This window comes from Schistocerca nitens, chromosome 1, assembly GCF_023898315.1.
Source record: "Schistocerca nitens isolate TAMUIC-IGC-003100 chromosome 1, iqSchNite1.1, whole genome shotgun sequence".
Lineage (NCBI taxonomy): Eukaryota > Metazoa > Arthropoda > Insecta > Orthoptera > Acrididae > Schistocerca > Schistocerca nitens.
In genome coordinates this window covers 773,943,617-773,968,418 of record NC_064614.1, presented here as the reverse complement: position 1 = coordinate 773,968,418, position 24,802 = coordinate 773,943,617, and the positions used below count along the sequence as shown (strand labels likewise).

General features: G+C 43.1%; 1 protein-coding gene across 1 annotated transcript in view; it reads right to left on the bottom strand.

Annotated features, from left to right (window-relative positions):
• LOC126261604 (ankyrin repeat domain-containing protein 29-like) overlaps positions 1-24,802 on the bottom strand; it is a 627,165-nt gene that overhangs the window by 20,080 nt on the left and 582,283 nt on the right. The window contains exons 4-5 of the mRNA XM_049958554.1: positions 3,182-3,280; positions 2,749-2,847 (exon numbers count right to left, since the gene is read on the bottom strand). Of these exons, the coding sequence (XP_049814511.1) occupies positions 2,749-2,847; positions 3,182-3,280 (198 nt within the window). The remainder of the gene's footprint in view (positions 1-2,748; positions 2,848-3,181; positions 3,281-24,802) is intronic.

The following is a 24,802-nucleotide window of genomic DNA, read 5'->3' as shown; positions in this document are numbered from 1 at the left end:
CCATACCACAGCTTTTACCTCGCATACCACAGCTTTTACCTCAGAGCCCCATCAAAGACCATTCAGACAATGTAGGTGGTGCGGTTCTTCTGTCTTCTCAGTTATGTTTTTCCTGAGGAAAACATTGTAAATGCAGGATATACCTTTGTGATATCCTTCCTGTTCATCCTGCAAGAGTGTGTCGATGATTTGGCAGGTGAGAGATGTGAATATTCAAATATAATGCTTAGGTATATCCAGAGCTCGAAAGGTTGATTCCTCTGGCATTATGAACATCAGTCGTATCTCCCTTCTTGTACAGGATCTCCAGGAAGTAAGGAGGAATTTGAATTTTGCATCATTTTGTCATATGATGGTTGGCGGCCGTGGTTTTTTCGTGTTTGTTATCTGCGATCCTTCCCATTAGTAGTGTGATTTGTGTGTGGTGAGCATTGTTGTTTGATGTATATTTTCGCCAGGTAGCAGATGACAAATGAGCAACATACCCAAGTGATATGACGTAATGCTGCTCCAACCGAATCATCAGTTTGGAAATTGATCTGGAAATTTGAGACCATGGGTTCCATTTCAAACATTAAGAAACAGAGGACGACTGCGTTCTGTTTGAACACAAGAAAACATGGCTGTTGTGTGTGACAATATGACTGTAAGCCAAAGAAAATCGGTTTGTCGACAAGCTTAGCAATTGAATTTATCGCCAAGTTCACACTGCATTAAATCCCTTCAAAAGATCTGAAAATGCTTGCGTACAAACTTCAACTTACACTAAAGTTAAAGCCTACAGATTATGGAAAGAGACATCGATTTGCTCCATGGGTCTTGGCTCGTGAAGTGGAGAATGAAAACTTCACAAAAAGAATAATTTTCTCAGATCAGGCGCACTCCTACATCAATGGGTATACCAGTAAGCAGAACTGCATAATTTGGGGTGAAGAGAATCCGCGAGTGATTATGGACGATGAGATGTATCCACAATGCACGACTGTGTGGTGTGGGTTCTGGACAGGAAGAGTGATTGGCCCGCTTTTTTTTTAAAAAGCACTCACTGTAAAAGGCGACCATTATCGAAACCTGCTGATTGTTTTCCTCTCTTATTGCTGAAAACGAGGAGTTTTGATTTTATCAAGATGGTGCAACATACCACACATCCCATGAAATGACTGCTCTGCTGAATGAAAAGTTTCCTCAAAAAATTATCTCTTTATGTGGCAGACAGGGATGGACTGCCAGATCATCCAATCTTATGCCTTGTAACTTCTTGTATGGGGAATTGTGAAATCAAGATTGTACGTGAACAAACCACAAACAGTCGAAATAGAAGTTTTCTGGGTACGGTACTGCGTCATAATGTATAAAACTACTGCTGCTGGAGAAAAACCAACATTTCGGCCACGGTTGCAGCGGCCTTCAGACCAGTAGATCCAGAAGAAGGCCGCTGTAACCATTGCCGAAACGTTGCAGCAATAGTTTTATACTTTATACATTATGGCGCAGTACCATAGCCAGAAAACTTCTATGTCAACTGGCTCTGGCCGCGGAAGCCTATACAATTATGTTAAACCACATACAATACACCGACTAAAAGGGAAAAAATAATTTTCAATAAATTTATGTTCTATAGCACTTCCAATATTCGTCTTCTCTTCCCAGACACCATCTAAATTGGAACAACAATAGTTTTCTCCCATTGGTTTGATATTTTCGCTTTCTTCCAGCATTGGTTGAGGTTTTTTAGGAGCTATTCTTTTGCTACTGGTACCTCAGATGCTTACTACAACAGTTGCATGTTAGGATTGCTTTTCTACTACTATTTTCATTTAATACATTGTGCTTCATGTTTGAGACATATAGGCCCTATGATTCTCTTTGTGCTTACCTCATAAATCTTTTCACTACACTTGCTTGTGGCTGGTATTTCTCCCAAACCAGTTGTCCTTGTGTTGACCTCCATTTTATATAGAAACATCGTTAGTTTCCTAGCCTTTCTTCTTGTGCTTATGAGTCGTAAAACTTCGCCAGCTATCTTATCGATGGTAGATTTAAACATGGACCATTCTGCTTCAATTTCTTTCGTTACCTCGCCCTGTTGTAATCAGATTCTCATCCCATTGACATACAGGTTTCTGATGGACTGATCTGCTGGAAGATTAGTTCTTTATCTTTATTCAGTAGTTTCTCCAGTAACTACTGGCTTGGTTTTGTACCACTTACTTTTCAGTGCTACATCTACTTTCAGCCCAATAGTGGTCACATCCTATGAAATGAGCACTCAACTAGAGGTTTATTGAAACTTGTGAGGACTTTCAATGTTCTTCCGTCAAAGATTCACAGATAGTTTGCCACACTGACCCAGAATTCCATTTATTGGTGTGTTTCCTATCCGAACATTAATGTCTCCGGCGATTATGACATACCTGTAGTAGTTATTGTTTGTGTTTTCGGTGGCATCTACGTATGTTCGTAAAAGTCATGGACATTCTCTAGATTTTCGTGCTTTGAGGCATAGACATCTGTTACCACAAAGAAACCTCTGTCAGTTTTGAAACTACAGCTGATAATACTTTCACTAATACATGATTAAGACTTAATGTCTTCTCTCCAAGTCTTAACGAACAGAATGAAACATAACGGCAACAAACAGGCATTTGTTTAAATATAAATACACATTACTGTAATTTATACGACGTACAGCAATATTTAGCCCATACTTTTCATGCCTCCACATGAAATTTTATCTAACCACTTTACCTTCATAAATGTATTAACTTTGGCTCCTCTGTTCACCAGTTCCTTGACGACATCTAGATGACCACATTGACACGCAACAAAAAGTGGCGTGCCTCCATCCTAAAATAAAAATAAAAAAGTACAGTTACGTTTTCGCAACTCTTTCACGGCCATAGCTCAACAGCTTTAAAGACGTGTATGATAATTTAGGTCCTGTAAGTTGAACACAAATTGTGTATAGGCAAAAGTGATGCCATGAAAGATTCATTGTACAGTTGGATGTCTTATTGGTTAATCATTTTCTTTACCTTACTGCTTAACCATTTTTGGATCAATAAATGCACTATGTCAACTGGAACATTAACAGGATAAAGGAATATAGTGTTCATGCAATGACCTAAGAGTAACTGGCCAGACATTTAACGCCCTGTTCCATGGTTTATTTTGTACTAACCACACTGGCTGAGTCAACAGGTGCACCGTTGTCCAGAAGAACCTGTGCAACATCCAGGAAGCCACCCTGTGCAGCGAAGAACAACGCTGTCGTTCCAGTCTGCAAGAAATGAAAAAAATAAACTCTTATTAATTCATAACGGGCCAAGTAAGTTCCCAACTTAAAATACCGACTACAAGAAAGCAAGGAACGCACACCATCTTTAACATTAGGATCACCGTACAAGTACCACTATTATTATTGATAATTGGCGTTTTATATGACATCTACTTTATGAATCAACTATCAACAAATACACTAATAGAAGGAGTTGGTGCAACGTAAATGAAACTTGGCAGGTGTGTTTCTACATCTGAAAGATGATATCTATTCAAATTTCGCACTAGTCACATCAGAGTAGTGCCAACATGAGGACGCAAATCAGGTTTGCTGTAAATACATGCTGTTGTGATCGTGAGTGTTAGTTACCTTTGAGACTAGACGGGGTGAGTTGGTGTTAGTCAAAAACATCTTCAGGGTGAAAAAGACGCTATTAATAACATCTCACTGAGTTTGAATGAGGCTGTGTAACAGGGCTACGGGAAGTCGGATGTCGTCTCTGCAATATTGGAGAAAGACTTGCAGGAATGTAGCTACTATACATGGCTAATGGCAGCGGTGGTCACTGGAACGTACTGTTGTAAGACGCCCATGTTCCGGACAGCCACGTGGCACTACAGAGAGGTAAGACCATCGTGATCGGTGTATGGCTTTGTTGCATCGTACTGTATGTCCAGCAGCAATGCGAGCAGCAGTTGGCACCACAGTCACGCGACAAACTATTACAAATCAATTACTTTAAGGATAGCTCCAAGCCAGACGCCCTGACCTGCGACGTCCGTGGTGTCAAGCAACAGCTCACTGAAGGGGAGGGTAGAGGACTGTTGTGTTTTCTGATGAAAGCTGGTTCTGCCTCAGTGCCAGTGATGGCCGCGTGTTAGGAAGAGGCTAGTTGAGGACTGCACCCAACCTGTCTGCCTGCTAGACACGTCTTGATCGACACGTAGTGTTATGGTCAAGGATGCAATTATGTATGACAGCAGGAGCGCTCTCTGGTTATCCCACGCACCCTGACTACAAATATGTACATCAATCTGGTGATTCGACCTTTTGTGCTGCCATTCAGAAACAGCATTCCACAGGGTGTTTTCCAACAGGATAACGCTCGCCCACATACCGCTGTGGTAACCCAACATGCTCTACAGAGTGTCAACATGTTGCCTTGACCTGTTCAATGACTAGATCTGTCTCCATTCGAGCATGTATGGGACATCATCGCATGACAATTTAAAAGCCATCTACAAATAGCATTAACCGTCTCTCTATTGACCGAACAAGTGCAACAGATATGGAACTCCACCCTACAGCCGGCCGCTGGTGGCCGAGCGGTTCTAGGCGCTTCAGTCTGGAACCGTGCGACCGCTACGGTCGCAGGTTCGAATCCTGCCTTGGGCGTGGATGTGTGTGATGTCCTTAGGTTAGATAGGTTTAAGTAGTTCTAAGTTCTAGGGGGCTGATGACATGAGATGTTAGGTCCCGTAGTGCTCAGAGCCATTTGAACCTTTTTTATCCACCCTACAGACTGACATCCGGCGCCTGCACAGCGCAATACATGCACATTTGCATGTTTGCATTCAACATTCTGGCTGCTACACGATTTTTAATGTGTTGGCATTTCACATTTGCAATGGCTTATCTTGCGCTTACATTAAACTGTGCTTTTGAAATGTTAATCACTTAAATATGTTACCTATGGAATTTTGATTTAAGCTTGACGATCCTGAAGTTGAAACACTCCGCAAGATAGTGCATGTGAAAGTGTCTGGGGACGCGGAAATCGATACCATAAAGATAAAGGGGTGGTACAACAGCTTCAAAGACGACCGCTCATCAGTGAAGAGTGAATCACGTTCAGGTAGGCCTTCAACATCCTCAAATTCAGATTGTTATTGATCACGTATGGACAAGGTTAAAATTAATATTGGATCAATTTATTCCATTTCAATTGAACATCTGGACCTGAGTAGGATCTCAGCAAAATGTGTCCAAAAGCATCTAACAACTGAGCAGAAGCAACATCGGAGATGTACAGGACATGCTGCATACTGTGAACAGGAATCCCAACTTTCTAACACAGTGATCACTAGTGATGAATCCTGGGGTTATGATTATGACCCAGAAACAAAGATCCAGTCGTCTCAAAGGAGACATCCATCATCTCCGACAACCAAAACAGCGAGGCAGGTACGCAACCCTCACCCCGTTTACAAGGGCTCCCAAAACCGGATTTCATAAACCTATTTCCCAATACCGCTTCTGGGTGGTCATGTAAACACTTCAAAATCGATTCTGGAAATCCGTTTCTGGTTGCCGGTTTTCCTATTCCACAATCGATTTTTTCTCCCATGTAAACGTAACCAGTTTTGAAACGTGTGTGGGCTGTCAGGTTTCATCTTGTTTTCAAAAACTTTCAGCTAATGTGGACGGAATGACTTTTTGTACAGTGAAGGACAAGTAGAAATATTAGACTGCATCTGCTTATACCTCGTCTAGCTGCAGAGAAATAGCGACTGTGCTGACTAAATCATCAACTGTACCAGCTTTTTTCCAGGCGTCATATTTAAATGTGCAAGCAAATCCTTTTCAGACCTTAACATGTAAACACGACAGCGAAAAACGGTTTCCGAAATTCGGTATTCGTCTTTCGGAGATGTATCGCATATAAAAATAGTGCATGTGAAAGTCATGCTGACTCTTTCTTGACTCCACGACGTCCGACCACGAATACGCCCCCCAGAAAATACTTATGTTAGCAAGGAGTACTATGAAGAGGTTTTGCGTCGCCTTCATGAATTACTGAGACGCAAACGGTCGGACTTGTGGATAGCTGACACCTTCACCACGATAAACCTCATCGTTCTTAATTAATTGAGCCGGAGCCGACGATTTCTCTTTGTTCTTTGTTTGTTTGGTTGATGGGTGTTTATTTCGCAAATAATGAGAACCGCACATCATTCAGTGTTAGTCTCCTGTGTATTTTATATTTTTACAATAAGTTTGTAAGTAATAAAAATTACTTGTTCGCGTGACTTCTGCGTGTTTATGTAACCAAAGCAATAATCTGATGCAAGTACAGTTTACATGCACAAACATAAAAAGTATATACAATTATAGCTGTTATTTTGTACTCAATATAACGTTCTTCATCAGGAGCAAAGGCAAGAGTTTCCTGTTTTTTGATAAATACAGAGTTTGTTTATGAAAAAAAGAACCTTGTTTAGTATAAGTTAGACGAAGTAGTACTGGGGCGATGTTTGATATATTTTTGTTTTGCAGTTTTTAAAATTTTACTTTTTTGTTGAGGAAATTGCGTTTTCTAGCTCTATATGATAAATCTTCTATTGTTTAATTTTACTACAACATCCCTTTGTTTCATGTTACAAATCAACAATTTTTTAAATAAAATCTGAATTCAATTTCGCTATAAATACTGTTTATTTTACGTAGCAGTCAGGAGGATAACTAAATAGAATAAAAATATTCCGAAGGTCACGTGGCCCTTTATATATCCTCATTCAGTTTCTAGGCGGTTCACCGCTTCCAGTTTTTAGAGGAATCGAGCGAGACACTGATCGCATGCGTAAAAAACGCGATCGTTATGACATAATGCCCAATACGTACAGGTAACACTAGTACAACCTTAAATGACCAAAACTAATAGGAAAACTACTATATTCTACGCTTATTTATGATAGTGTACGATAGGCTCAGGCAGTTACACAACTCTACTGCTGGCCGATAAAACTGAAACACCAAGAAGGATAGCAAATTTTCTTTGCTTCATGTCTATGGTCACAAATTTTTATGTCATCAGACTACCGGTTACGGTCTATAATGATCATCTTCAGATCTGCAGCAAAATTTGGCTGTCCAAATTACTGGCTATGCGAAACAGAGGTAATAGTATTGTGTACCCCAATGCATCCCATACCATGATGTGAGGAACTGGGCCCGTATGATGCCGACTAGCGCAATCTTGCAATGTTTGTTCTCCCGCTGAATACTCCCCAATACCCTCAGAAAATGCCCCCTGCTGATGGACTACTAACGACGCACCTAACCTGCTGTCAGAGAGGCCGAATGTCCTAAGTGTATAGCATAAAAATAATTAGACCGCAGACCTTTAGGTTAAAACATATTCTTTCCCAGAGTTCCTAGTTGCAAATAAACTCGTACTTACGTGTTTCATGACTAATGGAACACGAAACCGTTAATTTTAAAGCACTTAAAGGAGCCTATGTCGATTTTAACGTCTATTTTGGCCTACTCCAGCTTTAAAATTGTAAAAGGTACCTATATCTTCAATGTAACATAAAGTTTCTGTGTTTTCAAAAGATTAGAACTGTTTGCAAGAATCGAAGGTGGGAGAAGAAAATTCGATATTTGAAAACAAAAAAGAATCTTTAGCTCAAAGAAAACTATTTCCACAAAGAAAAATATTCGCAGGGTTTGAACTGACATCTGATGAAAATAACACGTACGCAAGAGGAGAGTTAAAGCTGCCTGTCCACTGTAGTAAAAAATCACCCCTCCCCCCTTGGTTAAGGTTGTACACGGCCTATCGTTGTATGAAAGTGAGGTCACTGTCACTGTCGAACTTTTGTTACCTACCCGTAAATTAAACTAATACGTAGTGTACTGATGGAGTATAAAGTGTAACATATTCATTGTTCAAAATCTGTTCTAGTTTCAGTCCGCGAAAAGCTCCAGAGAACACATCGAGACCAGCCAGTTCAAAGTTTAGTCGTATAGGACTGTGGCTGCCAGAGTTCCAGCACTATACGGAAGATGAAAAAATTGTATCCTACCAAGCATGCAAAAAAAAATAGGCTAGTTGTTTTGTTTCTATGCTTCTATATTTTTCCAGCTTTTTTCGGAATTGCGTATTTCTTCTCACATCTTTTGACTCCAGAGCATTTGTAAGCAGATTATTTTATGAACATTACTTAAAATTATGCTGAGACACCGGGACTCAAATGGTCATAATTTTCACGTTTATGAATTCAATTGCGACATAAAGGAAAAGTAAGCAATGTGAAAATGCGATACCCGTAGCACAAAGCACAAATGTTTTTTAAATTATGCATAGTTTAGATTTTTTTTAAAGTTTCGAGTTGTAACAAAAATCTATTCAGTGACAGGAGGTTCAGGTAGCTCTATCTACAAGAACATTTCTTTACTGGAGGGAGTTAAAAAAAAATTAATGAAGCGACAGGTGAAGTATTTTGCACAAAAACACCGGTCTGATGGACTTGTGCGAAGCAGCATTACATACCAGCGCAAAATCCAACTGCCCTGGTTGCATGCTTCCCGTCCAACACTTCACGGAAGTAAAGTACGCCCCTGTCACATCCGTTGTTGTGCAGCGTTCTTTTTTCGGAGTTCAAATTAAGACTGACAGGGGATAAGATTTTTTTCTGGGAAACCTAGAAAGGTTTCAGTTATTTACTGTGAAGCCAACTATGGTCCGAAAGTTTGAAACGCACCATCCGGCATTTATTAAATTTCGTATTACAGATATTTCAACATATGGATATACACACATCCAAAAAATGCAGCTTGAACACGATACCACAGTTCATCAGGAGTAGTGACTGGCGTATTGTGACGAGCTAGTTGCTCGGCCACCATTGACCAGACGTTTTCAGTTGGTGAGACATCTGGAGAATGTGCTGGCCAGGGCAACAGTCGAACATTTTCTGTATCCAGAAAGCCCGTACAGGACCTGCAACATGCGGTCGTGCATTATCCTGCTGAAATGTAGGATTTCGAAGGGATCGAATGAAGGGAAGAGCCACGGGTCGTAGCACATCTCAAATGTAACGTCCACTGCTCAAAGTGCCGTCAATGCGAACAAGAGGTAACCGGACGTGTAACCAATAGTATCCCATACCATTACGCCGGGTGATACGCCAGTATGGCGATGACGAATACACGCTTCCAGTGTGCGTTCACCGTGATGTCGCCAGACACGGATGCGACCATCATGATGCTGTAAACAGAACCTGGATTCACCCAAAAAAATGACGTTTTGCCATTCGTGCACCCAGGTTCGTCTTTGAGTACACCATCGCAGACGTTCCTGTCTGTGATGCAGCGTCAAGGATAACCGTAGCCATGGTCTCCGAGCTGATAGTCCATGCTGCTGCAAACGTCATCTAACTGTTCGTGCAGACGGTTGTTGTCTTGCAAACGTCCCCATCTATTGACTCAGGGATCGAGACGAGGCTGCACGATCCGTTACAGCCATGCGGATAAGATGCCCGTCATCTCGACTGCTAGTGATACGAGGCCGTTGGGATCCAGCACGACGTTCCGTATTACCTTCCTGAACCCACCGATTCCATATCCTGCTAACAGTCATTGGACCTCGACCAACGCGAGCAGCAATGTCGCGATACGATAAACCGCAATCGCGATACGCTACAATCCGACCTTTATCAAAGTCGGAAACGTGATGGTACGTATTTCTCCTCCTTACACGACGCATCACAACAACGTTTCACCAGGCGACGCCGGTCAACTATTGTTTGTGTATGAGAAATCGGTTGGAAACTTTCTTCATGTCAGCACGTTGTAGGTGTCGCCACCGGCACCAACCTTGTGTGAATGCCCTGAAAAGCTAATAATTTGCATATCACAGCATCTTCTCCCTGTCGGTTAAATTTCGCGTCTGTAGCACGTCATCTTCGTGGTGTAGCAATTTTAATGGCCAATAGTGTAGATCACATCATTTCCGCCCTTTTTATAGCTCATGAAAACCACACAATGCATGGTGTACCACCATACAGCGAGACCTTCCGAGGTTTTGGTCAAGATTGCTGTACACACCGGTACCTCTAATAATCAGAATAATCAGTAGCACGTCCTCTTGCATTGATGCGTCCCTGTATTCGTCGTGGCATACAATCCTCAAGTTCATCAAGGCACCGTTGGTCCAGATTGTCCCACTCCTCAACGGTGATTCGGCGTAGATCCCGCAGAGTGGTTGGTGGGTCACGTCGTCCATAAACAGCCCTCGTTCAGTCCATCCCAGGCATCTTCGATAGGGTTCATGTCTGAAGAACATGCTGGCCACTCTAGTCGAGCTATGTCGTTATCCTGAAGGAAGTCATTCACAAGGTCTGCACGAAGGGGGCGCGAATTGTCGTCCAGGAAGACGAATGCCTCGCCAATATGCTGCCGACATGGTTGCACTATCGGTCGGAGGATGGCATTCACGTATCGTACAGCACCTCGAAACAGCAGGGTACCTCCACCATCCTGCAGTCGCTGGACAGTGTGTCTAAGGCGTTCAGCCTGACCGAGTTGCCCCCAAATACGTCTCCTACGATTGTCTGGCTGAAGGCATATGCGACACTCATCGGTGAAGACAACGTAATGCCAATCCTGAGCGGTCCATTTGGCATGTTGTTGGGCCCATCTGTACCGCGCTGCATGGTGTCGTGGTTGCAAAGATGGACCTCGCCATGCCCGTCGGGAGTGAAGTTGCCCATCATGCAGCCTACTGCGAACGGTTTAAGTCGTAACACGGCGTCCTGTGGCTGCACGAAAAACGTTATTCAACATGGTGGCGTTGCTGTCAGGGTTCCTCCAAGTCATAATCCGTACGTAGCGGTCATCCACTGCAGTAGCAGCCCTTGGGCGGCCTGAGCGAGGCATGTCATCGATAGTTCCTGTCTGTCTGTATCTCCTCCATGTCTGAACAACATCGCTTTAGTTTACTCCGAGACGCCTGGACACTTCCCTTGTTGCGAGCCCTTCCTGGCACAAAGTAACAATGCGGACGCGATCGAACCGCTGTATTGACCGTCTAGGCATGGTTGAACTACAAACAATACGAGACGTGTACCTCTTTCCTGGTCGAATGACTAGAACTCATCGGCTATCGGACCCCCTTCACGTATAGGCGTTGCTCATGCATGGTTGTTTACATCTTTGGATGGGTTTAATGACGTTTCTGAACAGTCAAAGGGACTGTGTCTGTGATACAATATCTATATTCAACGTCTATCTTCAGGAGTTCTGGGAACCGGGGTGATGCAAAAGTTTTTTTGTTGTGTGTATTTGCTTTACACTGTATTTTTTTATCTTGGAAAAACTAAAAATTTTCGGACGAGTCTAAATATTAAAGTAGTATAATGTTTGCTGTGTTGTGCGACTGCGTATTTTATTTTACTTGTTTTTAATGAATAATAATATGGCTCATTACGTCAACACTGTATTTTACATTTAGTTTAGTTTTTCAGAATAATACTTTTGAAGGCCTATTTTTAGCTTTACGTAGCCTAAACGCGGTACTGAAAGCGACTATTTTAGACGGCTAAAATTTACTTTTTACGACCTAAAAAACCACGGTCTACTAACAGTGAATTCCATATAAGTGCACAAGTTGCTACATTTACCACAGGCGCCCACCAGCGACAATGCAGGCATGGCGTCGCCACACAAGGTTCTATCGTAACTGTTCTTATACCACGGCGTCGTTCGCATAGTGTGGCAGGCAGCGGGAACTCGTGCCAGGAGATCCTCTTCAGTCTGAACAGGCGTCTCGCACACAAGACGTTTCATATGGCGCCACAAAAAGAAATCGAGTGCGGTGAAATCGGGTGAACGTGCTGGTCACAAAACAGGGCCTCCTCTGCCCATCCGTTTTTCAGTGTATGTCTAATCAGATGTTAACAAACCTGAGTACAAAGTGAAGTGGGCTCCGTCATGTTGGGACCACATTCGTTGACGAATAACAAGTAGGATATGTTCCAGGAACGTACAATCTTAGCAACAACAATAGCGGTGTATGTATTCAGTTGTCAGAGGTATGAGAACGATTGTAACTTTCGAATCTGCCGTTTCCAGACCAGGATGCAGTACCTCAAATTGATACATTTACCTTTCTCCATTATCTCTGAAAGTCTGTAACATCCTCACGAAATCAGCCTAGATAGTTCGAGCCACTACACAAATCTTTGATATTTGGTGAGGATTATTTTGCGTAGCGAGTGCACAGTTTTCGACAAAGTAAGCAAAACGGCGTAGGAAAAATAGAATTTAAGTGTGTCAATTTGTAGGTAAGCTTGAAATGCGTGGAGGTAATACACTTAACACTGAACTGCAACTTCAGCTTCTCTTAGCTCTTTCGAGAACTTTGCACATACGTCGGTTGGCTCTTTTCTCTGACTTCTCATCGAAAAGAAAAATATTAAAAGTAGAACATTAATTACCGACGAGTAAAATAATCTGAAGGAAGTTTAGCATTTGCACTCTGCTTATCAGTTGGACGCCTTTACGTTAGTAATGGTTTCGCGTTTCAGTAGTACTGTATCTCAGATAATTTCTGAAATCTTCAGCAACATATGCGAAGCCCATCAAGGACTTCTTTAAAGTACGTATAAGAAAGTTATCATCAACATTTGATTAATGAAATTAAATGAAATTAAAATATACATACAACCTGTCACATAGGCTACTTGATAAAATGTGCTATATAGTTTCTCAGAGGACTGACAGCGTGATCCCAAGTAAACCATTTTAATTTATCATGAAAACTCTAACAGTGATACACTATCCATGTAATTACAGCTACCATGAAAGTAAGCAACGAGAATGATCAGGTCTTTCTAATATTTTTAATTTTAATTAGCATAACAGATTTAGTTTGACGCTTCAGAATGAGATTTTTCACTCGGCATCGGAGTGTGCGCTGCTATAAACTTCTCGCAGATCAAAACTGTGTGCCGGACCGAGTCTCTAACTCGGGACCTTTGCCTTTCGCGGGCAAGTGCTCTACCAACTGAGCTACCCAAGCACCACTCACGGCCCGCCCTCACAGCTTTACTTCTGCGAGTTCCTCGTCTCCCACCTTCCAAATTTTCACCGAATCTCTCCTGCTTCTGTGAAGTTTACAAGTTGCGAGACGAGGTAGTGGCAGAAGTAAAGCTGTGAGGATGGGCTGTGAGTCGTGCTTGGGTAGCTCAGTTGGTGCCGGCACGGTAGCTTAGCCTGTTCGGCCATGGGGTTAGCTACCCCCCTACAACATCAAACCTGAGTGAATGAATCAACGAAGAATCTAAACGGGTGTCATCGGACGGGGCCCCGAACAATTCAACGAACAATATAAAACAAAATAAGATAAAAAAAAAGGTTGGTAGGGGAGTAGCCCGCGAAAGGCATAGGTCCCGAGTTCGAGTCTCAATCCGGCACACAGTTTTGATATACCAGGAAGTTTTAGTTTGACACTTGTTTACGTTCATTGAAACTGATTGTGATTTTCCTTTTCAATAAAAAGAAATACAAAGTTTGTGCTTATTCACCCCGTTCCCGACTGGTGCAAACATCTATTGAATTTACAGTCTTTCTAACGTCCTCTCTTGTTTCTTTGAGTGAAATTTTCTACCAGTCACATTTCTTTTCCTTCGGACTTTGTGCTGTGGATCTCTTGAACCCCAGAAGTACCCACGATATCTAAGTTCTTCTATCAGCAACACTGCATTCTCTCCAGACTACTCCATCGCTCAGGCAAATTACGTCAACAACCAGAGTAGACAAGATAGACCTACCCTGTAGCATAGGAAATTTTTATACTGTCAGCACTGAAGCGGAGAGGCGCCACTTTTTTTTATGGTTCGCCAAAAGACCGACGACCAGCGGAAAACGAATGAACACTAGCGAATACGAACCGAACACGATCGAATGCTGTTTGCTCTCGTACATACTACTTTCGTTTGCACCAGAGATACCGGTATTTCTCGCTCGCTTGAGTTCGCTCTGGTGTAAACCACGTTTTATGATATACTAAAATGGTTTGAACTGTGATGCTCAGACGATGATCATTCTGTCAATTTCGAAATTACTATAGAATTCATTGCAAGATCGTAGTAAAATTTCTATCGCCTCCCTTCTACGTGAATAACGAGGCAGCAGGAATGTGGACGCAGCACATTGCTCGTGAAATTCAGCATTGTGTTTGCGTCTTTACAAATGAAATGTAGAAGGAAATGCAAGAGAGAGTGCGGTACCTGGTGACAATGTACTGTCTACTTCCTACAAAGAACACAAAGGCACGCGCCGGTGACCATTGCCCTTATTCAACTGGTGAATGTAGAAGGACAATGATTGGCGATCCAAAATAGTACAACGCTACTTCTTTTCTCTTTGATAGTCAAATGGCTATCATGTAAATTTCTTCCGGCACTGGAATTTTAGCCAGTGCCTGCTGTCGAGTCATGTCTGATCATGGCGATTTGGCGTCGCTCACGGGATAGAAAAAGAGAGCGATTACCGAAACATAGTAAAATTCCTGGGTCATAATGTATGGATAAGAAGAGTTTAATTATTTTCGTGTTCCATTGAAAGTTTTACAGCAGAGTGTTTTACCCCTTTCTGTGCCAAAGATAGGTTAAGTAGAGGATAGTGTATGTCTTTCTTTCTTCTGTATTATAACCATGAATGTCACTGTTGTTTTTAAACTGGTCCATGTTGTTGAGAACAAATTTCATTATTGGGTAAATGTACTGTGAGGCCGATGTAAGAATTTCTAACCTTTTAAAGAGATGCCTATAATATTTGCGACTATGAGCCACACATTATTCCGTATTCGAAATATTATTCCGTATATCAGAGAGTGAAAGTATGCAAAGCATGTTAGGTTGCTAATTTCTACATTCTCAAAACTAGCAATTATTCTGATTGAAAAGCTGCTGAACTTAGTCGCTTTAGGAGATCCAAAATATGAGTTTTCCAATTAAGAGTATCATCTACATGTGCACCCAAAAACTTAGTATGCTCTACCCTGGTTACTGACTTCCGTTGATGTGTTATACACTCCTGGAAATTGAAATAAGAACACTGTGAATTCATTGTCCCAGGAAGGGGAAACTTTATTGACACATTCCTGGGGTCAGAAACATCACATGATCACACTGACAGAACCACAGGCACATAGACACAGGCAACAGAGCATGCACAATGTCGGCACTAGTACAGTGTATATCCATCTTTCGCAGCAATGCAGGCTGCTATTCTCCCATGGAGACGATAGTAGAGATGCTGGATGTAGTCCTGTGGAACGGCTTGCCATGCCATTTCCACCTGGCGCCTCAGTTGGACCAGCGTTCGTGCTGGACGTGCAGACCGCGTGAGACGACGCTTCATCCAGTCCCAAACATGCTCAATGGGGGACAGATCCGGAGATCTTGCTGGCCAGGGTAGTTGACTTACACCTTCTAGAGCACGTTGGGTGGCACGGGATACATGCGGACGTGCATTGTCCTGTTGGAACAGCAAGTTCCCTTGCCGGTCTAGGAATGGTAGAACGATGGGTTCGATGACGGTTTGGATGTACCGTGCACTATTCAGTGTCCCCTCGACGATCACCAGTGGTGTACGGCCAGTGTAGGAGATCGCTCCCCACACCATGATGCCGGGTGTTGGCCCTGTGTGCCTCGGTCGTATGCAGTCCTGATTGTGGCGCTCACCTGCACGGCGCCAAACACGCATACGACCATCATTGGCACCAAGGCAGAAGCGACTCTCATCGCTGAAGACGACACGTCTCCATTCGTCCCTCCATTCACGCCTGTCGCGACACCACTGGAGGCGGGCTGCACGATGTTGGGGCGTGAGCGGAAGACGGCCTAACGGTGTGCGGGACCGTAGCCCAGCTTCATGGAGACGGTTGCGAATGATCCTCGCCGATACCCCAGGAGCAACAGTGTCCCTAATTTGCTGGGAAGTGGCGGTGCGGTCCCCTACGGCACTGCGTAGGATCCTACGGTCTTGGCGTGCATCCGTGCGTCGCTGCGGTCCGGTCCCAGGTCGACGGGCACGTGCACCTTCCGCCGACCACTGGCGACAACATTGATGTACTGTGGAGACCTCACGCCCCACGTGTTGAGCAATTCGGCGGTACGTCCACCCGGCCTCCCGCATGCCCACTATACGCCCTCGCTCAAAGTCCGTCAACTGCACATACGGTTCACGTCCACGCTGTCGCGGCATGCTACCAGTGTTAAAGACTGCGATGGAGCTCCGTATGCCACGGCAAACTGGCTGACACTGACGGCGGCGGTGCACAAATGCTGCGCAGCTAGCGCCATTCGACGGCCAACACCGCGGGTCCTGGTGTGTCCGCTGTGCCGTGCGTGTGATCATTGCTTGTACAGCCCTCTCGCAGTGTCCGGAGCAAGTATGGTGGGTCTGACACACCGGTGTCAATGTGTTCTTTTTTCCATTTCCAGGAGTGTATTTACTAAAGGCACTGTACTCCTTGCAGAAGAAAATTGGATGTACTGGTTTTTTTTCGAAGTTCAGAGCAAGCCCATTCGCAGAAAAACAATCAATAGCTTTTCCAAAGACATTATTTGTATCCCTTTCTATTGGAGTTTCTTTTACTGGATTAATAATGATGCTCGTATCATCAGCAAATGGTGTCAGTTTAGCTTCTTGTTACAGATAAAAAGGGAGATCATTCACATATATAAAGAACACAAGGGGACCCATGATCGAACCCTGTAGAACACCTAATGTAATTTCAGCCCAGTTAGATGAACTGGGAAACTTCTTCAAATCACTTAAACCATATAAAAAAATTTGTTTGCTTCCTGTTCTGTAGATATGACTTATTTCTGTAACAAGGTTATGGTTCACACACTTAAACGCTTTAGATAAATCACAGAAAATGCCTATTGGTGACATTTTACTATTTAAAGACTCTATTATGTGAGCAGCGAAATTGCATATTGCTGTCTCAGCGGAACAGCATCTTTGAAATCCAAACTGTGATTTACTAAGTATGCCATTACTGCTGAGATGACTAACCACTCGAGTACATTACTTTCTCGATAATTTTTGAAAATCCTGTGAGCAAGGATATTGGCTCGTAATTATTGACATCTGTGGTGTCTCCTATTTTGTAGAGAGGTTTGACAATAGCATATTATCTCCTTTTTTGTAGAGAGGTTTGACAATGGCATATTTTAATCTGCCTGGGAATATACGTTGATTTAGTGATGCATTACAAATGAGACTTAGAGCATCAGCTGTAACTGCTCCACATGGTTTTAATATCTTGTTACAGATGTCGTCTACTCCAACAGAACATTTACTTTTCGAAGGTTTAATGATTTTACTTATTTCACAACTGGTTGTTAGATGAGAATTAATCTGACTAGGATTTCTCGAAACTGACTCTTCCATGTACTGAATGGCTTTTTCTTTTGAACTATTCTCACCAATTTTTTCACCTACACTTAAAAATAGTTGTTAAATACATTAGCTACTTGTGTACTGTTGGTTAAGATGGGCTCATTCTCTTTAATAGTAATACTTTCTACTCCAGTGGTTACTTTTCCTGTCTCTCTTCTAACAATATCCCATACTGATTTGATTTTATTGGCTGAGTTGTTAATTTCATCTCTAATATACATATTTTTTTGTTTTATAATAACTTTCCTCAGTATGTTACAATAATTTTTATTGTGTAAAATTACTTCTGGGGCTTTACTAATTCTTGCTGCTTCATAAAATTTTTCTTTCCTTTCTGAAGACACTTTAATACCTGTAGTGATCCAAGGTTTCTTTGAAACCTGTTCGGTGTTACGTTTATTAATTTTTGGGGGCAACAGTATTCAAAATGGGATATAAATTTATCAAGAAATACGTTGCTTTTATCATCGGCATTTGACTCATTACATTCATCTCCCCAATTAACATTTCTTAAACTTTCTCTGAAGAGTTCTATAGATACAGGCTGTCCAGCCTTACACTTTTATTTAATGGTTTCTGAACTGTACACCCTGCTAAGTTTTGTAAGTTAATCAGTTGTGCTTCATGGTCTGATACTCCATTTATCACAGGGAAAGCATGTGTTAGTTTTACATCCTCTTGCTGCACAAATACATAATCTATTAGAGTGCTACTGTCTTGAGCTATACATGTAGCAAAATTTATCACTGAGTCTAAGTTGTGTGTCAGTAATAACAATTCTAGTTCACTTTTCCTATCATAATTGTTTAGAAAGTTTACACTGAAATCGCCACAGATTAATAACTTCTTTTTGTTTGACAGACAGCATAATAGGAAGTCAAAGTTTTTTCTAAGTAGCTCCCAATCTCCTAATGAGGACCTGTACACTGTTGCTAATATCAACACTACATTATCTAGCTGTAGTTCACATGCACAAACTTCAAAGTGCTGATCGACACAAAATTTGCTTTTGTACTTATACCCTCGTTTTGTGTAAATGGCAACTCCTCCTTTATCCATGCTAGATCTGAAATTGTAAGATGCTAAATTATACCCATTTATACTGACGCTTTCCATCCCCACAGTTCTATTTTTTCTTGATTATTGTCTGCCTGGACTTTGACTTTAACCTAAAAAAAAACCTGTCTGCCTGGTCCCATTAACTGTAGGGATCATCCCTTTTGTGACTGTGGCCCCCCATACAGTATCTGCTAATAGAGTAGCTAACTTATATTTCCCCTTCCTATTTAGGTGCTCGCCAAGTGTAGTGTATAGCCCACCTACCAATAGCATCAACTGGAACAACAATCACGTGAGATTTTCTGTTGTCTGGAGTGTTCTGCTAAGCTCAGTGTTAACATGCCTTACAGGAGTGTTTACTCAGGGCCAATCGTGTCACTGAAAGACCTCCACAAACCCCACATTTATGTGTCCAATTTTTGCCCCTATTTTGACCATGTCATTCCTAATACTTTATCTTGGATTCATAGCCAGGCTGTTTCCTACTCTCCCAACTACAATTACCTGATCTTCCTTCTCAAAGTCCCCGCATACCTGACCTAAGTTTTCTGATACCTGTCCAAGGCTATAACTTGGTTTCACAAAACTTGTGACCTGGTACCCTTCACCTAATTTCTCCTGAAGCTGCTGGCCTACACCCTCCCATGACTGCTACCTAGAAGCAGAATTCTTCTTTTCCTATTCTGATTTGATCCTGACCTGTCTTTTGTCTTTAGCTACTATTCTGCTTCAACCTACATTCAGCTACTATATGAGGCCCTTCCTCCACTACTTCAGATAGCAAGCCAAACTGACTTATTAACGGAATTTCTAAAGTTTTTCAACAGTTTCCATTTTTCGCCCTTTGCTTGCTATCTTTTCTCAATACCCCATCTCTTTTTCCTCCCTTAGCCTACATAATTCCAAATTCACGTTTTCTAATTCAGCCTTAACGGCACAAGTCATTGTCTCCTGTTCAGCGATTTTTCTGTCCTTTCTACGTAACTAATGTGCCATGGAGGAGCCTCATTATCTACCCCCGTTTCCTCGCCGATATATTCGCCCCAATGAAACCGTAAAGTCTTCACAGAACACACCCTCCTTCAGATTTCTACGGCAACCACCACATTTGTCACACATGGTTTGATAGAAAAATTTACACAAGCAGATAATAACTTGGCACAGACCATTGAAGTTTCGTAGCCTGTACCAATACGTAAATAAACGGTAATGTAAACCAACTTTTAAACTTACTTTCGAAAGTTCTAAGTAACTACCTAAGGTCTGTATGACAGACCCGAGTTAATTTAACTCTGAACCGCTAAAGTCTAGTAAAAAAAAAAAAAATGAACTTACCAGGATGATTAGATGCTCACTCCCCTGCAACGTAATGATTCGTTGTGTAACTAATCCCCAGGAAGTGGTTAAGCAGTTTTACGCCATATCTTTTGTCCGTCGGATGTTAGTCCATAAAAGACGTAGGAGACAGGTTAGTGCAGCGTGGAAAAGTAGGGGGGAGATAAAGGCAGACTGAATTGAACTACAAAGTATTTGGGGTTGAGTCAGCCGGAAAGTCCATTGCCCGCGGGAAACGGAGGTCCCAGATTCATGTTCGTAGTCATTCAGCTGCTTGTTGAAAACACTTAAGTACTCTGTGTTGTATTTGAACCACAATAGGTGGAAGCACATGTTGAGGAACTGTAAGACGTGTAGGCTCCGTATGTATTATACTCCATTATGTTAAGATGATCAGGGAATTCATTTTCGGGTCTTCCATTTTACAACAGTTTATCTTCCATGTCGGCTAAAAATTTGAGTGTGCCATTCTCAGTGATACTTGGATAGCGTCAACGGGAATACGTGGGCTTTAAAATATATATATATATATATATAGAGAGAGAGAGAGAGAGAGGGGGGGGGGGGCACGTCACATTTTAAAGCCCACGTATTCCCGTTGACGCTATCCAAATATATATATATATATATATATATATATATATATATATATATATATATATATATATATATATATACTCCTGGAAATTGAAATAAGAACACCGTGAATTCATTGTCCCAGGAAGGGGAAACTTTATTGACACATTCCTGGGGTCAGATACATCACATGATCACACTGACAGAACCACAGGCACATAGACACAGGCAACAGAGCATGCACAATGTCGGCACTAGTACAGTGTATATCCACCTTTCGCAGCAATGCAGGCTGCTATTCTCCCATGGAGACGATCGTAGAGATGCTGGATGTAGTCCTGAAATAAGAACACCGTGAATTCATTGTCCCAGGAAGGGGAAACTTTATTGACACATTCCTGGGGTCAGATACATCACATGATCACACTGACAGAACCACAGGCACATAGACACAGGCAACAGAGCATGCACAATGTCGGCACTAGTACAGTGTATATCCACCTTTCGCAGCAATGCAGGCTGCTATTCTCCCATGGAGACGATCGTAGAGATGCTGGATGTAGTCCTGTGGAACGGCTTGCCATGCCATTTCCACCTGGCGCCTCAGTTGGACCAGCGTTCGTGCTGGACGTGCAGACCGCGTGAGACGACGCTTCATCCAGTCCCAAACATGCTCAATGGGGGACAGATCCGGAGATCTAGCTGGCCAGGGTAGTTGACTTACACCTTCTAGAACACGTTGGGTGGCACGGGATACATGCGGACGTGCATTGTCCTGTTGGAACAGCAAGTTCCCTTGCCGGTCTAGGAATGGTAGAACGATGGGTTCGATGACGGTTTGGATGTACCGTGCACTATTCAGTGTCCCCTCGACGATCACCAGTGGTGTACGGCCAGTGTAGGAGATCGCTCCCCACACCATGATGCCGGGTGTTGGCCCTGTGTGCCTCGGTCGTATGCAGTCCTGATTGTGGCGCTCACCTGCACGGCGCCAAACACGCATACGACCACCATTGGCACCAAGGCAGAAGCGACTCGCATCGCTGAAGACGACACGTCTCCATTCGTCCCTCCATTCACGCCTGTCGCGACACCACTGGAGGCGGGCTGCACGATGTTGGGGCGTGAGCGGAAGACGGCCTAACGGTGTGCGGGACCGTAGCCCAGCTTCATGGAGACGGTTGCGAATGGTCCTCGCCGATACCCCAGGAGCAACAGTGTCCCTAATTTGCTGGGAAGTGGCGGTGCGGTCCCCTACGGCACTGCGCAGGATCCTACGGTCTTGGCGTGCATCCGTGCGTCGCTGCGGTCCGGTCCCAGGTCGACGGGCACGTGCACCTTCCGCCGACCACTGGCGACAACATCGATGTACTGTGGAGACCTCACGCCCCACGTGTTGAGCAATTCGGCGGTACGTCCACCCGGCCTCCCGCATGCCCACTATACGCCCTCGCTCAAAGTCCGTCAACTGCACATACGGTTCACGTCCACGCTGTCGCGGCATGCTACCAGTGTTAAAGACTGCGATGGAGCTCCGTATGCCACGGCAAACTGGCTGACACTGACGGCGGCGGTGCACAAATGCTGCGCAGCTAGCGCCATTCGACGGCCAACACCGCGGTTCCTGGTGTGTCCGCTGTGCCGTGCGTGTGATCATTGCTTGTACAGCCCTCTCGCAGTGTCCGGAGCAAGTATGGTGGGTCTGACACACCGGTGTCAATGTGTTCTTTTTTCCATTTCCAGGAATATATATATATATATATATATATATATATATATATATATATATATATATATATATATATATTCCATTTTTCTAGGATGGACGGACGGACACAGAGAGATGTGTGTCCGTCCTAGAAAAATGGAGAATCAAATTCCAAAACAGGAAACCTGCTGTGTGCTGGATCCGAAATCGAAGCTCACATGATGACGCTGGCCCAGTGAACGATGGTCTTAAGCCAAATTTAGGGAACATAACAAGCCAAATTGAAAGAACATAACAATAAATAAATCCACAGTTTCAATATACTATATATCGACAACGTTATCATAAGGCATTGCGACTCCTGATTATATACGTACTTTCTCAAATGGTTCAAATGGCTCTGAGCACTATGGGACTTAACTTCTGAGGTCATCAGTCCCCTAGAACTTAGAACTACGTAATCTAACTAACCTAAGGACATCACACACATCCATGCCCGAGGCAGGATTCGAACCTGTGACCGTAGCGGTCGCTCGGTTTCAGACTGTAGCGCCTAGAAACGCTCGGCCACTCCGGCCGGCACGTACTTTCTATCCGTTCCTTCAGCACAGTTATAAATAGGAATTTCGTAAATTTACCGGAGCGACCACGTAATGGTGTCAAAGAGTAGCAGGATGTCCACTGAATCGCAAGCTAAGATTTCGTTATCGGGAGAAGACGGATATTTCGCAATAAACGTGTTTTCCGTAGGCGGAAGCGCTATCACCGCTAATGCAATTTCGTCGAAGGTGCGATCGACATACTAATTTCGAAACTGTTTGTCATCCGACCATGATATATCGAGATTTCCGCTTAAGAAATTCAAGACGTCAATAACGTGCCTCGAACGACAGGAAGTGTTATTCTGGGCGTGAGAACCTTTGAAATAACACCTTCAGCCTTTCTTCCAAACCCTTTAGTGAATTATGATACTGAATACTGAACGAGCTTTATCTTCTTCTTTTAAATAAAACCAATCTAAAGGCGTCAAGTTCTGCCACGCAAATGATTTCATACGTCTTCGCCCTCTACATCCACCTATTCCTGTTTTAGTCTGTTTCCCCGCATTTATCGCATTCAAATGTTTCTTCGGCGACCTCGCTGGTTTTAATTGTTATCGATTTTACTTCAGTATCAGACATGCTGCTGTTTCTGCGATTTTGGTTTTTTCTCTGTCTCGTGATGACTGGGTGTTGTGTGCTGTCCTTAGGTTAGTTAGGTTTAAGTAGTTCTAAGTTCTAGGGGACTGATGACCACAGATGTTAAGTCCCATAGTGCTCAGAGCCATTTGAACCATTTTTTTGAGATTTTGGTTGTTTCTTGTGGGTGATTACTCTACTTTCCATACCCTTCTTTCAATAAGGAATCTTACTTTCGATTTTCTCTTTCATTTTTCGTAAAGAATAGGCTCAGAATTACATCCTGAAGCTTCAAACATTTGTCAATGTGAAGTTTCGTAGCAATTTCTCAAAATGCGCGGCCACTCAAATTCATGCAGACCAGCAACCAAAATCATGAAGGAAGTCCGGGACTCCCAGACGCCTCACAACGCTCGACCAGTTGTAGTTTGAACCCTTGTGTTCGAAGACATATTCATCACCAGAATTTATCGCAGATAGGAAGAAAAATGACGATACGTACTTTCTGGTCAGCAGAATGAGCAATAGTTTCCCGAGTTAGTTGGCAATCCATCAGCGGATCGTGCACTCGGCGCATTTGACGCTGACGATGACGTTAGTCCAAGGGTATGAGTCCTTATCAACGGTAGCCTCGTTGATCAGTCTGGAGATAGGTAGATTCCTTCTTTCGATTCTTCTCTTCCAGACCCATAGCCCTCTACAGTTAAGCTATGATCCTTGCTGACAGTGTTCATGCATGTTCAATTAGATTCAAGTACGAGGAAACGGCTAGTCACTGTAGACTGTGGGATGTCTTCGTGTTGCAAGTATTCGTTCACGAGGGTACGCCAGTACGGTATAGTCGTGGATTATCATACCGTCGAATGGAAATCAGCAACAAGTACCTCACGAAACCATATGCACATGCCGACGCAGCAAGCCATACAATTTCTCTGATCATAGGCACAAACTCTGGAAAACTACAACTTCTCGCTAGATTAAGAATAGATGATTCGTCTTACATAAAGCAAGAACGCAATAAGAATTCAGCCATTACATATCTCATATTTTTCAACAGTCGCTTGTCTTTGTTGACTGAAACACGTAACGAGTTCCTCGTCCAGGACCTGAAGGTCCAAGGGATGTCGACCGGCCTCCGTGTCATCTTCTGACATTCGGCGTCATGCATATGGGGTACGTAGGGGCACGTAGTCAGCACACCGCTCTCCCGGCAGTGTCGCCGACCTACCAAGACCCTATAGCCGCTACTTTTCAATCAAGTATCTCTTCAGTTGGCATCACTAGGCTGAGTGCACCCCATACGAGTCCCCTTCACCAAGGAAAAGTCCCTGGCAGAACGGAAAATCGAAGCCGGATCCCTTTGCACTGACCACTCAGCTATGGGAACGGACTAAAACAAATAAGCATTTTTTATTTTCATGTTTCACTTACAATGGTTCCAATGGCTCTGAGCACTATGTGACT